We start from the raw sequence: 15,281 nt of genomic DNA on the forward strand, positions 1-15,281 counted from the left end.
TTAAAAAAAATAAAAAATAAAATAAAAAAAAAAAGAATTTCTTTTCCTTAAAACTGCTCTTCAGGGATGTACATTCAGAAGAGGGAGGCTGCTCTTCACCCACTTGCCTGACCCCTGGCCTAGGTAGTGTGCACAGGGTGCCGGTGCCACCTGTAGGTCTCAGCATGGTGGCCCACACATCCGGCACATCCAGACCCTGGATCTGCTCTGATCCAGGGCCTCCCAGGAATCATCTCTTCATGGGCTCTGATCTGGACTTTTATTTTGGGGGGATGAAATTTAATGTTCTAGATGCTAACTGTATCCCCTATCGTCGTTGGTGGCTTGGTACACCAGAAAATACTATGTACAAGGTTATTCTGTTGTACCTGAGGCAAGTGAAAAGTGGAATATTTCACTTTCTCATAAACCTTTCTTATGATGGAATGCCTAGATACCCCGGTGATGATAGGCATTTTTAGAGAAAGTTAAAAATTAACTAGACTTTAGATGTTTTTTAATCCTTGGATTTGTCCTGACATTATAGTTTGGTGTTGAAGGACTCAGCACCTGGAGTTGGAGGCCCAGCATAAAATTACTTGAAAATTAAAGGATTATTAAATACAGGTATGATGGTCATTCAGGCTTATCTCTGAGAAGCCAAGTGGATTAATCTTCATCTGCCTTTCATGTGATCAGAGAGATAACTTCTAGTATCAAAATAGTTTTCTTTGCCTTGTAAATAGCAGACATCTAACAAATACTAAGTAATGAATTTTGATTTTTAAATTTAAATTTAATTTTTTTTAATCCCCTTTATCTATTTCACCTGTCCCTCTACTCATCTCCCCTCTGGCAATCACCAGTTTGTTCTCTGTATTTACAACTCTGTCTCTTTTTTTCTTTGTTTTGTTTCTTAAATTCCACATATGAGTGAAATCCTGTGGTATCTTTCTGACTGACTTATTTCACTTAGCGTTATACCCACTAGATCCATCCATGTTGTTGCAGATGGCAAGATTTTTCATTCTATTTTATGGCTAATAGTCCTGTGTGTGTGTGTGTGTGTGTGTGTGTGTGTATACACACACATACATGTATGTGGTGTGTGTGTATATAATATATATATATATATATATTATATACACATACCTATATATATGTGTATATATATATATATTATATACACATACCTGTATATATATGTATATATATACAGGTATGTGTATATAGGTGTATGTATAAATATCTACATACATATATACATACATACCACGTACACTTTATCCAAGTGTATATGGTATTTATGGATGGACATTTGGGTTGCTTCCATGTCTTGGCTATTGTAAATAATGTTGCAATAAACATGGGGGTGGGTATATCTTTTGAATTAGTATTTTTGTTTTCTTTTGGTCAATAGCTAGTAGTGAAATTACTGGAGCATATAGTAATTCTATATTTACTTTTTTGAGGAAACTCCATACTGTTTTCTACATTGGCTGCACCAGTTGCAATCCCACAAACATCACAGGAGGGTTCCTTTTTCTCCACATCCTCGCCAATGCTTATTATTTCTTGTATTTTTGATTGTAGCCATTCTGACAGGTGTGAGGTGGTATCTCATTGTGGTTTTGATTTGCATTTCCCTGGTGATGACTGATGCTGAGCATGTTTTCATGTGTCTGTTGACCATTTGTGTATCTTTTTTGGAAAAACATCTATTCAGTCCTCTGCTCATTTTTAAATTGGATTATTTGGGTTTTTTGGTGTTGAGTTGTATATATTCTTTATATATTTTGGATATTAGCCCATCATTTGCAAATATCTTCTCCCATTTAGTAGATTGCCTTTTTGTTTTGTTGATGGTTACTTTCACAAAAAGCAAAAGCTTTTTATTTTGGTCGTGTAGTCCCAATAGTTTGATTTCACTCTGGTTTCTCTTGCCTGAGGAGACATGTTTAGAAAAATGTTTTTATGGCTGACGTCAAAGAAATTACTGCCTATATTTTCTCCCAGAAGTTTTATGATTTCAGGTCTCATATTTAAGCTTTAATCCATTTTGAGTTTATGTTTGTGTGTGGTGTAAGAAAGTGGTCCGGTTTCATTATTTTGCATGTTGCTGTCCAGTTTTCCCAACACCATTTGTTGAAGAGATTTATTTTTCTCCTTTGTATATTCTTGCCTCCTTTGTTGTAGATTAATGGACCCTGTATGCGTGGGTGTATTTCTGAGCTTTCTATTCTGTTCCATTGAACTATGTGTCTATCTTTGTGCCAATGCCATACTGTTTTGATTACTACAGCTTTGTAGTATATCTTGAAATCTGGAATTATGATGCCTCCAGCTTTGTTCATCTTTCTCAAGGTTGCTTTGGCTATTTGGGGTCTTTTGTGGTTCCCTTCAGGTTTTAAGATGATTTGTTGTAGTTCTATGAAAAATGCTGGTGGTATTTTGATAGGGCTTCCATTAAATCTATAGATTGCTTCCGGTAGTGGAGACATTTTAACAATGTTGTTTCTTCCAGTCCGTGAGCATGGAACATCTTTCTATTTGTACCATCTTCAATTTCTTTCATTAGAGTTTTATAGTTTTCAAAGTACAGGTCTTTTATCTCTTTGGTCAAGTGTATTCCTAAGTGTTTTATTATTTTTGGTACAGTTGTAAATAGGATTGTTTTCTTAATTTCTCATTCTGCTTCTTCATTATTAGTGTAAAAAATATAACAAATTTCTATGCACTGATTTTGTATCCTTTGACTTTACTGAATTCATTGATCAGTTCTAGCAGTTTTTTGGTCGACTCTTTAGGGTTTTCTCTATATTGTATTGTGTGATCTGCAAATAGTGAAAGTTTTACTTCTTCCTTACCAATTTGGATGCCTTCTATTTCTTTTTGTTGCCGATTGCTGAGGCTAGGACTTCAGTACTATGTTGAATAACAGTGGTGAGAGCAGACATTCTCGTCTTCTTCCTGACCTTAGGGGAAAAGCTCTTCTCTGTTTTTCATCATTGAGGATATTAGTTGTGGGTTTTTCAAAAATGGCCTCCATAATGTTGAGGTATGCTCCCTCTAAACCTACTTTGTTAGAGAGTTTTTATCATGAATGGATGTTGTACTCTGTCAGATGATTTTTCTGCATCTATTAAGATGATCATATGACTTTAAAAAAATGTTTATTTGGGGGCACCTGAATGGCTCAGTTGGTTGACTGTCAGACTTTGGCTCAGGTCATGATCTCGCAGTTCGTGAGTTCAAGTCCCGCATCTGGCTCTGTTCTGTGCTGACAGCTCAGAGCCTGGAGCCTGCTTCAGATTCTGTGTCTCCCTCTCTCTCTGCCCCTCCCACTCACACTCTGTCTCTCTCTCTCAAAGATTAAAAAAAAATTAAAAAAAAATGTTTATTTGTTTTGAGAGAGAGAGTGTGAACAGGGGAGGGGCAGAGAGAGAGAGAGAGAGAGAGAGTGAGAGAGAGAATCCCAAGCAGGCCCTGTGCTGTGAGCACAGAGCCTGACATGGGGCTCGATCTCATGAACTGCAATATCAAGACCTGAGCCAAAATCAAGAGTCGGATGCTTAACCGGCTAAGCCATTCAGGCGCCCCTGATCGTGTGATTTTTATCCTTTCTCTTGTGATCTGTCACGTTGATTGATATGCAAATATTGAACCACCACTGCATCCTGGGAATAAATCCCACTTAATTGTGGTGAATGATTTTTTAAATGTATCGTTGATTTTTGAATTTTATTTTAAAGTTTTTAAAAATTTATTTAAATAAGTAATCTCCGCACCTCATGTGGGGCTCCAACTCACGACCCCGAGATCAAGAGTTGCATGCTCTTCCGACTGAGCCAGCCAGGTGCCCTGGTTTTTAAATTTTAGATAGGAAGTGTTTCCAACCCGTTTTCTTAAGGACGAAGCCCCAGAGCTCCTCAGTAGTTTGGAAATGTAAGATCATTTGACCTGTAGACAGAACTGTGATTCGAAGCAGAGAGGCCTGTGACTTGAGGGCATTAGAAGGGGGTCACTTTTACCTTCTCCATGAATTACTAATTAGTAAAACACATCAGGTAGACTGTCAAATGGTTAACCACTTTTCCAGAATCCAGCCCCACCAAAAGGAGTGAATAGCTAGAATTTTTATGAATGAGATAATGTTTGTCCTGTGTCAACATTCCAGATACTTGAACTTGAAGTGCCTTTTGTTTTGTTTAGGATAATAGCTACCTGTGGCGAGCTCCTGCGGCAATGTGGGGACTTCGAGCAGCAGCTAGCAAACAGGTAGGTGAGGGCTGTGGGCGAGTCCCTGGGTTCTTGGGAAGAACCAGACAGAACGCACAGCACAGCAATGACAACATATGGTCAAATCTGGAAGCCACACAGCTCGAGGACTAACAAATACTGAGCACCTAAAAAGGGCAAGGCTCTGAGCTATTTGGCAGTGGTCACAAAGTTTTGGTTAGATATGGAAGTTTCAGCCCAAGTGAGGAAACTACAGTACATGTTGTCTCCAAATTGTAATTGGGCTGGATTCCCACTGCTTGTTTGTAAGTTAGTTATTGGGACTCACAATAAATTTCTCCATAGAAACAGCATTGTAGGTGGTGGTGAATTCACCTGGGGCAGCCCGTAGAATCGGGATTAATCCAGCCAGCCTTCCGGGTTCTGCAGAATTCTGTGGTGCCGGGGGTGGTGTGTGTTGAAGGAGGGTGTCCTTTCTCTCCCCTAACTCTGACCCCTTTCTCTATTCTGATACCTGCCAGGGTTTTCCATTGCCCTCCAGTGGCCCCTTTCAGATGAGTTTTCCCGAGACTCAGAGGGCTCCAGACTCCCAAATTTCCTTCCTTCTTTCTTCCAGCTAAATTTCCCATTCCCTTGGGACAGCTGACTTCTGTGTTTTCCAGGAGCTGGGGGAAGAAATCTATTTCGTACAGTTGTGTGAGGGCCTAGCAGCAGCCCCATCACCTCTTTCTGGGATAATTCTTTATTGTCCTAAAGCAATCCGGACAGGAAGGAATTTCTGGCAGTGGTCTATTGTGAAATGAAAGCTCCGGGGGGTGGGGGGGGTGTGGCTGGTGTGGGGTGTACACAACAACACATCCACCCCGTGGGAAGTAGGGATGAGTTGCTAAGGAACAGAGTCAGTGCTCCAAGTCAGCTGTTTTTGGTTTTTTGGTTTTTTTTTTTTTTGGCCACTTCTTGTCTTCTTTCATTTCTGAGCCCACAGACCGTCTTCAAGTCCCACAATCTCCCACAGTGGTTTTCGTTCTGGGCAGCTGTCTTATAGCTGGCTAGGATGTGCAACTGTTTATAACTCCCAAACAGCCCAGCACAGAAATTATGTGAGTTCCTGGAATGAATAAAACCGGACACCCCAGGCATATAGTGGAGTGTGTAGATAATATAAATGCAGTAACCAATAACCCTCTGCACACACTCGTGCCGACATGCACACAGGCACATACTGTGGGGGAGCCTGTGGTGGAGGGCCAGTGGGTCAGGGTTTTCAGAGGCATCCTAGGAAGAGCTGAAAATGTCACATTTATGTACTTGAAAGAAAGGCATGTAGCTTATTTTATTAATTTCAGTAGTGATTATAGCCTGGCCCCAACTCATTGCAAAGATTAAAACAGTTCATAAGTATGCAAAATAAAAATGAAAACTCTACTCGCGTGAAAAATCCTCTCTAGAAGAAACATTATTAACATCTCCCCCCACCCATAATTTACTGAGCTCTGACATTGAGGACTTTACATGAATTAAGTCATTAATCCTCCCAGTGGCCAAAGAGGTAGGGACTGTTCTTATCCCCATTTTTACAGACGAAGAAACATCGAGGCATGGAGTCTGGCACAGGTAGTAACTTAAGTAAAAATAAATGATCTGTGGAAATAGCTGTGTCTGAGGTCATGGAACCACGACACGAGGCCATGTTTGGAACCTGGACGTCAGCTGAGCCGTCCAGAGTGTGTCACCCCCACACTGTCTTTCTCACAAGTTAGCGTCTCTCCTTGGACTTGGATTTCTCTGCATGTGTAAAGCAGACATCTTTCCATATCAGGACACATAGGTTTTCCTTAATCTTTTAATGAAAGTGAATATTACATTCTAGAAGGAAAAGAAAAATCTGGTTAGGAAGCTGAATGGGGACATGGTAGATAAAGGATGAGCCTCTCTCTCCACCTGCATTTTGCAGTCCAGAGAAGCTGAAAGGCTGGCCTGAGCTTTGGCGTGAGATGAGAACAGACTGGGTGTATCCAAGGGAGCCTCTCTGAGAGGCGATATCATTCTGAAAGCACTGAGCCTGGAAAGGGAAAAGAGTGACAGTCATCATCTGTGTTCCCATCAGGGAGGCCACGTGTGGCAGCTGCCTATAAAACTTATCTGCCTGTCAGTCTCCCCTGGGGAGCCCAGACTCCACTTGGCCCAAGGGCCACTCCTCTCCCCACCACCCCCTGGGTGGCAGAGTCAGTAGCTGGAAACGCTCCAGATGGCTTCAGCGACAAAAGTGACATTGGCTCTTGGGCTCTTAAGATCACCTCGCAGAAAGGGATCATTTTGTGATTTATGGGCTGAGTGCCACTAGAAGGCTTTTTCTTGCACTGGACAAGTTGGGTGAGATGCCAGGGAGATTGCTACGGCCCCTCTGCATGTTTGCAGCACCCACCACTTAACTTTTGGCCCAGTGGTGTTTTCACTGGGATGAGGTCTCAGTTCAGTGGGAAATCAGGTTTGGGGGATCCGTTGTAAATTTACAGGTTTCCATGGCTTGTGAAGAAGTGGCTAACAACTTTTTGTGAAAGGAAATGAATTGAAGAAGCAGATGGAAGTGTAACGTTAGTCTCTCCCTCCTTTGTGCATATTGACTGCATTCTCCTGCCACGTTGATGGAGGTTGGACTCCCCGGTTAATCTCTGAGCTATTTGAGGTCGAGGACTGTTTAATTATCTGACATTCCCAAGACCTGCTTATAGCCCATTCCAATGATGAGAAGACATTTCTTTATGAGTGAAGAAATCCAGTGGTTTCAGTAAGATTTAGTTCATAGCACTAGCAAACACACGTCCTGGGAAGTCGGAGTCTGATGATTAGATCATCTAATGGTGTCTGTCTGGATGAAGAGGAGGCTGGGGAGAAAAGATACCATTCATTCCTTGGGGTTGGAGCTATATTTATTCCTCTTTTTTTTTTTTTTTTTTAAGGTTTGGTTCTTATTGTAGAGCTTACTATAGTGACATTTTAAACTGTGATCTTTAATACTTAAAACATTCCTGACGTATCTGGTTTTCTTCAGTTTCCCCCAGCCGACAGTGGAGACACGTATGGCTGTGACCCTGCCAAGGGGAACTGATTTCCCAGAAGGCAGCTCTCGACTTCCTGCTTGCCAAACCCAGCGTCCCCTGCCATGGGCCAGGCCCTGTGCTCAGTGCTAGGAATTCGGGGGGGGGGGGGAGGAACCCCCCATTTTTTCCCCACAGATAGTGAAGACTTGGAAGTAAGGGTGGCAGGAATAGGCCACAGTTTGGCAGACAAAAGAGCCAGCCGAAATAACCTGTAGTTTAAGCAAGAGGGAAAACCGTAACTTTTTAGTGGCAGAGGCAGGTAGCTGCTTTTGTCAACAGCGGTTCCTGAAGAAGGGCCCGTCCCCACCGTTTGTTTGCAAGTACACGCATTCCTTGATAGGCTCACTGGACTTGTTTTTTAATTTTTAATTAAAAAAATATTTATTTCTAAGAGAGTATGTGCATGCACAGGGATGGGATGGGGCAGAGAGAGAGAGAGAGAGAGAATCCCAAGCAGGCTCCATTCTGTCAGTGTAGAGCCTGATGCTGGGCTTGAACCCACAAACCGTGAGATCATGACCTGAGCTGAAGTCAAGAGTCGGAGTCTTAACCAAGTCACCCAAGCGCCCCTGGACTTTTTTTTTTTTTTTAAAGTGCATGCACCTAAAAGCTGCCAGGTCCGCGGCAATTCCTTTCATGAGAAATTATGGTGAAGGAGGGGTTAGGGAGTTAGCCACACTCGGGACGTAATACAGTGTCTCTCCTCCTGGTGGCATATGTTCACGTAGTGCTGTGCAATTCCGGACGTATAGACCAGATGGTAGAGCTGGGCTTGGGGGAAACAGGAGGATTTGCAGCATCCGTCAGGGAAGGTGCCCTTGGTGGAGACAGAAGATGGAGATTCAAGCCCTAAAGGTTGGCTGTCCTTGAGAACCTCCCCCAGGCATTGTTCCTTCTCAGAGCAATTGGAAAGCGCCTGCTTCTCTCAGTAGATCTCTGTGTGGCACCTAAGCCACGAAAGTAAACCATACAGGACGGTTGAAGACAAACGCCACTCCGGCCCGGCTGTGTGATAGCGAGTCCTGTGGCTGGAGGTGTGCTTCGACGTGCTGCCACCACTGTCCTGGGACCACTCTCCCGCCCCTGTCTGGTGCTGCTGTGGCCAAGGTGCCCACCAGCAGCCTGTGGCTTTGTTCCACACAGTGATGGTCACAGAGCAAGAAAGGGCTGCACAGAACATGTATAGTGTTCCAGACCGTAGTCAACCGAGCACTGCTCTGTGTAGGCTGTATGTCACATTAGGAAGGTGGCATATTCCGGTGGTCTGAGTGTTAAATAGGAAATGAAAACACCTGGTGTCTCATGCATCTGACGTGCGGCTCACGCCTCAGCAGTGAAGGATGTCTTCCTTTCCTTATAAAATGGACCCGAAACCAATCTGCCTCAAAAGCATATCCTGGGATTTTAGTAAGGAGCAAGCTGAATGCCCCAAGGAGGAAGTTCCCCACAAATAGCTCAGGGCATAATGGTCATCGCTTTCATTTCAGGATCTTGTCCACAGCTGGCAGGTATCTCTCGGACTCCTACAGCCCTCGGAACCTGGCCGGCTTTCAGGACAGCATCTTGACAGACAGGAAGAGCTCTACCAGGAACCCATGGCAAGAATATAATTACCTCCAGAAAGATAACCCTGCTGAATATGCCAGTTTAATGGAAATACTTTATACCCTCAAGGTATGAGACCAGACGGATGGCATTCTTGCACATGGAAGCTTTTCTCTCGTCACCCCTTCTCTGATCCAGGCTTTCTGGCTCTGTGGGGTGGCTGTGGTCTGCAGCGTGCCCCACTGCCACTTCTCTGTCTCACTCACATCATGTTTTCAGGAGCTAATAAACGAAACTGGGTCAGAACCGGTGGATACATAGGTGTAGGAGGTGGATAAGTGGAGCTTTATTACTGACGAAAGGCAGGCGGGAGAGCATGGCTTCAGACGTGTGTCCAGGTGGGCTTGCCGTAGTCAGACTTGCGTGGGGATGGGTGGGGCAGGTACCCCTGGCTCCAGTCTGAGGACAGTCCCCTGTTAATGGCAGAGAGGGGACCAGAGTGTGTACTGCCTGCTGCTGGGCAGGAGCCACAGAGGAGGCCCCCAGCCCTTCCATGGGGGAAGTCGAGCCTCTTCCCCAGGGGAGGGACGAGGGGTGGAGAAAAGCCAGAGGAAGCCTCCAGAGCAAGTGCGTCCTCATGGGAGCAGGAGGACCCGGGGGGACGTGTTCCCTCCGAGCTGTCCTTTAGCTTAAGCTCTTACTTGATCTACCACAGTGCTGCCCTTGACTCTGAGCTTTGGGCCCCTTGGGGTCCAGGGACAGAAGAACTTCCCAATAAATGGAATGAGCCACACAGCAACTTTTGAATGGCCCCAGGATCCTAGGAGGGCTGCAACATCCCTTCCAGAACCATCTCCCCATCCCCTGGTCGGGTTTGAATAGACACTGCTGTTCTCATGGCAACAAATGCAACCTCAGAGTGTCCTACCAGGCCTTGAGCTCTGGGGGCGACTGCACAGTGATCCTCTGGACATGTCTGAGGCTTCCTTGTTGCCCTCACACGGTCTCAGATTTGCACTTAGGCACACCAACTGGCTGCATCTGAGCTTGACAAACACTTCTTAAAACACTTGTCCAGGCTCATTCATCCATGCTTCCGTGATTAGGTGAAAGCAGTTCTGTTTATCTTTATTGCTGATCTGATTTAGTTTGTTGTAATCGGTTCATTTATAATAGCAAAACCAGGGTTACATATTCCATCTCTGTATTTTCTCAGGCAGTTTGGAATTCCCTGGGACTCGTATAGGTTGTGTGCGCTTTGCTGTATAGTCAGGTGTAACTGAGTTGACCTCGCTGGGAATCAGGCTTCTGTCTCCGAGTCTTGTCTATACCTGACACTTATCGTTTTCTCCTTCTTCCTCTATCCCCGAGGAACAGCCACAGGTTAATTTTTCCTACACTTCCAGTCCATCAGCTTGTGTGAGCTCAGACGAATCAGAATTACCTGGAAAAGTGAATTTAAAACAGTGCTTCCTGGGCCCCACACCCCTGCTGGACTCCGATTCAGTAGCCCTGAGGTGGAGCCTGTGCACCTGTAATCCAGCATGTTCCAAAGCAGGTGCCAGGGCACAACCAGGCTTGGGAACACTACTGTATAGACCTGCCCCCTCAGTGTTTTCCTCTCAGTGGCTTTTCAAAAATGTCAAACTAGCTAAAACCTTGGTTACAGCCAGGCCCTAATAGCCTTTTGTGTTTTCTTGTCTTAGGAAAAAGGGTCAAGTAACCACAACCTACTGTCTGCATCTCGCATGGCCCTGACTCGACTTAACCAGCAGGCCCACCAGCTGGCTTTCGATTCCGTTTTCCTGCGCATCAAACAGCAGCTGCTGCTTGTTTCCAAGATGGACGTGAGTTTCCCACTGACTGCAGACACCCCCCTGGGCACTGCCTCCTTCCCAAGCATTTTTTAGTGTGGGCACCGCCTCCTCCCACCCCCCAGGAGCTTTAGGAGGAACCGCTCTAACTCTCCTGGCTGAAAGGCCCACCTTACAGACTCACTGTTCCCTTGCAACTCGCTGCTTAGCAAGAATTTCTTATCTTACTTGAAGTCACCGAGATGCTTTCTTTCTAGACTGCTTCTTGAGATTATTATTACTGCTTGATTAACTTGCGCCATTTGGATCAGCATAGCTGTGCCCTGGCAGGGAGAAGTGAGGGAGATCCTGTGCCCCTGCATAGGCAGGGGCAGGTCACAGCAGCTCTTCATCCCCTGAGATTGTGTCCTTTCCAGGAGCATTGTTTCTGGAACTCCACCCAGGAGAGCGCCTCCCCAGATCTGCTCTGGTGATTTTGATGGAGTTTGAAGGACTCTGATCTTTTCTATCCTTGATGCCTTTTCTTTGTGGCTGTTCCCAGAGTGGCTCCCTTCCCTGGCTTCTGTTCTACTTGTCCTGACTCCCTTCAAGGGACTACCCATCAGTCACAGCTTCTCCACTGGTTCTGAGTTCCTCGGGCCCCGTGTCATCACTGCCATCTGGATTTCTAGGACAACCCCTTTGCCAGCCTTTCTCAATGACGGTTCCAGGCTCTCTGGATTCAGCTTTGTTTGGTTTGGTTTGGTTTGTTTTTAGAGATAGTGTTTTGAGAAAGATCCAGTTATGGACCTTTAATAACCAAGAGATCTTTTAGGAAGTGGAAAGAACTGGGAGGGCACGATTACAGGTTCCTTACTTCCTGCCACCCTCCAGAAAGCCTACGAGGCCAGGGCTCAAGAGCTGCTCACTTCACCGTATGACCTGGCTCAAGTCTCTGGGTCTCAGATCCCCCATCCGTGAAACAAGGGGTTGGACCACATGCTTTCAAAGTTCTGAAATTCCATGATTTTCATTCTTTATGATTTTTTCCCTGAAAAATTCCATGGGACCCACCCTGGTCAGATTCTGTGTTTCTGTTGTGGGTGGGGGAGGGCGAAACTGGAGGAGAGGTGCTCCTGTCACAGCGCGGTGGAAGTGATGTCTGTGACTTGGGCCTGCCGTATCACACGGCATCCTGTGTGAGCCTCCTCTCCTCGTCAAATGCGGGTGAGCTGATTCTGACCGTGCAGATACGTGAGGATCTGTATTATGATAGAATTTAGCCCAGCAGCTGCCACAGAGTACATGCTTAATAAGTGCTGGCTTTCTTCTCTGCGATTCTCATTTTTTAAATAGGAATGACAGTTTTTTAGAAGTAAAAATGGCACATACTCATTTTCAGAAATTCAGGTGGTACAGGAACGTACAATGAAAAAAGCAATAAATCCCTCAAAATCCCACAGTGTAGAAATCAGTGGGAATGTGTGGTGTTCAACCCAGACAGACACCTCTTCCTGCCCCAAGTTGGAGGCTGGCCGGGCACCAGTGGATAGATAGATGGATCCATAGAGGGGATGCACTGTCCTGCACGTGCTGTTCTTTAAAGCCAAAATGTATACAACATAACGTTCATTTGAACGTGACTAGAAAAGGAAGATAAACTAAGTGAAACCAGAGGAATCGTGGAGCCTGAGATAATAGGTTCTTCCCCACAAAAGATATCAGTACCCAGAAGATCTTTCCAACGTTGCTGAAAAAAGGTTACGAAAACCATCAAGAGGCTGGGGTCCTTGTTCTGGGTTAGTCATGTTTGCATCTCAGGTAGCTGCTGATACCAGCTGAGCTGCTCTGAAAGAGGAGGGGATTAGCATTCTTCATCCTTCCCATCCCCCTCCCCAGCCTCCAGATCTGGCTGCTTTTATTATTTTTCTTCGCTTTTTTTTTTTTTATTAAAAAAATTTGGAGGGGGGTGCGCTCCTGAATGGCTCAGTTAAGCGTCCGACTTTGGCTCAGGTCATTGTCTCGCAGTTCATGAGTTCAGATCCCACATCGGGCCCTGTGCTGACAGCTCAGAGCCTGGAGCCTGTTTCGGATTCTGTGTCTCCCTCTCTTTCTGCCCCGACCCTGCTTACACTCTCTCTCCCTCTCTTGAAAATAAACATTAAAAAGGGGCGCCTGGGTGGCGCAGTCGGTTAAGCGTCCGACTTCAGCCAGGTCACGATCTCGCGGTCTGTGAGTTCGAGCCTCGCGTCAGGCTCTGGGCTGATGGCTCAGAGCCTGGAGCCTGTTTCCGATTCTGAGTCTCCCTCTCTCTCTGCCCCTCCCCCGTTCATGCTCTGTCTCTCTCTGTCCCAAAAATAAATAAACGTTGAAAAAAAAAAATTTAAATGAAAATAAACATTAAAAAAATTTTTTTTAATAAAAAAAAATGTTTATTTTCGGGGGGGAGGTGGGCAGAAAGGGAGAGAGAGAGAATCCCAAGCAGGGTTAGCACTGTCAGGGTAGAGCCAGACGTGGGCTTGAACTCACCAACCGTGAGATCATGACCTGAGTCAAAACCAAGAGTCAGATGCTTAACCGACTGAGCCATGCAGGTGCCTTTTTTTTTTTTTTTTTTTTTTTTAAATAATCTCTATACCCAGCGTGGGGCTTGAGCTCACAGCCCTGAGATCAAGAGTTGCATGCTCCACCAACTGAGCCAGCCAGGTGCCCCTATTTTTATTAAGAGCTTAAAATCTTTTTTTTTTTTTTTTGAACTTCATACAGTAATTTTATTGTTGGTAGTAATGGTATAGCTATTTTGAAACTATTTCATGTGTAATGTAGGATAAAACAAGCAATTCATGAGAACCAGGATCTTTTTTTTTTTTTTTTACCTCTTTTTTATTCCAGTGCAATTAACATACAGTGTTACGTAAGTGTCAGGTATACAGTATAGTGATTCAACAATTCTGTGCTTGACTCAGCACTCATCACGGTAAGTGTGCTCTTGATCCCCTCACCTAGGTCACTCATGCCCCCACCCCAAATCCTAAAATCTTGACCCTCTGTTCTGGAAGCTCCCTTCTTTCCGCTGCTCTTTTGCCCCCACTTCTGTACTCCAGAGCCCCTGCTACAGTTGGGCTCCTGGTTGCCTGAATCTCACCTCCTCACTCAGGCCTCACCGCCACAGCCCCCCGGGGCGCTGGGAACTGAGGTTAGGAGGAACTGCTCTCAGAGTTGCCAGCGGGGAAAGCACACAACACAAAGGCAAACACTTGGGCCTTAAGGATTTGAAAATTAAACCCTGGTCATTCAGTGTTTGTTTTTAATGTTTGCCAGTAAATTGTATTACCCTTTTACATTTCAAGAATATAAACCAACACTGTATTCCATTTCCAAATAGGCTGTTGACGTTTGCCCACATTATCTGGTGACAGATGGATAGAAAAAGCCTGTTTGAAGGAAATTTTAAATAAATTTTGAACAATTAAAAAATAACCTACACCATTTCCCTGTCGCCCTAACTTGCTAAGCGCCTCCCTAGTTCGGTCCACACACACCCTTCTTGCAAACCACGTTCCACTCCGGCTCTTCTCCCTCCTCCCTCTCCCCTCTGCCTGTCCACACTCCTCCCACCTCCCCACGGAGCCTTCTGGAGCCTTCGGGGGCCTCCAGCCTGCAGTGTGAGTCCCCTGGATGCACTTGGGGGATGCTGCCCTTTCCCTGCAGCTCAGCCCTCGCGCCATCCCCCCTCCCAGCCCACTGCCTCCCTGGCCTTCCTGTCTCTGCCCTCTTGCCTCTGCTCTTTGCCAGTGACCTCACCACTGTGTTGCATTGTTCCTTCTTTTTAAAGATGTCTCCTGTCTGTTCCTGTGGCCGCTGCCCTCGATGGGCTTCTCCTCCTCTCCCAGCTGTTCCTTGAGCTTTTTATCTGCCTCCCCACCCTCAGTCCTCCTGAGGTGCTGCATTAATCTTCACAAAGCATCATTCTGACTCTGTCCCCCCACTCAGGACCTTTCCCTGGCTCCCCAGACCCAGTGTAAGAGTCGATTTAAAAAAACATTTTATTGAGAAGGTGTTCACACATATGCAAGAATGGGGAGAGGAGTCTACTGAACCTCACGTCCTCATCACCCTGCTCCAGCATGGTCATCTTCTGGCCATCTGTCTCGTATATACCCCTTCTCTAAAGGGGGGCAACTCTAAAAATAATCACAGTGCCATAATCACCCCTAAGTCAGAAATGATTCCTTGATATCAATAATCAGTGCTCAAATTTCCAATTGTCATAAAGGTCATAATTTCACCGTTTGAATCAGGACCCAGGTTCATTGTGCACATCAGGATTGCTCGATGTGTCTTTTATGAACTACAGACCACCCTTCCGGACCCTTCCCTCTCTCTCCTCCTCTCCTCTCCTCTCTCTCATAGTCTCACAATTTATTTGTTGACAATAAAGCCCTTTCTTAGCCCACAGTTCAGGGCTACACTTTCTCTTCCAGTCTTCCGTCTGTGCACCTCAGGCATCCCACCGCCCTCTATAATCAGCCGGAGCCCTTGCTCCTCAGAGCTCTTACTGTATCAAACCTTGCATCTGCCCCTGAGAACTCCCAAGCGGAAGCCTAGGTGCGTGGGGGTTTAT

The 15,281-nt window shown here is 45.4% G+C and overlaps 1 protein-coding gene across 1 annotated transcript in view; it reads left to right on the top strand.

Annotated features, from left to right (window-relative positions):
• The window catches only part of COG7 (component of oligomeric golgi complex 7), an 89,273-nt gene that overhangs the window by 56,731 nt on the left and 17,261 nt on the right, over positions 1–15,281 (top strand). The window contains exons 11-13 of the mRNA XM_025916899.2: positions 4,192–4,257; positions 8,807–8,993; positions 10,571–10,711. Of these exons, the coding sequence (XP_025772684.1) occupies positions 4,192–4,257; positions 8,807–8,993; positions 10,571–10,711 (394 nt within the window). The remainder of the gene's footprint in view (positions 1–4,191; positions 4,258–8,806; positions 8,994–10,570; positions 10,712–15,281) is intronic.

The sequence above is a fragment of the Puma concolor genome, chromosome E3 (assembly GCF_028749965.1).
Source record: "Puma concolor isolate L17-30 chromosome E3, mPumCon1.1.hap2, whole genome shotgun sequence".
Lineage (NCBI taxonomy): Eukaryota > Metazoa > Chordata > Mammalia > Carnivora > Felidae > Puma > Puma concolor.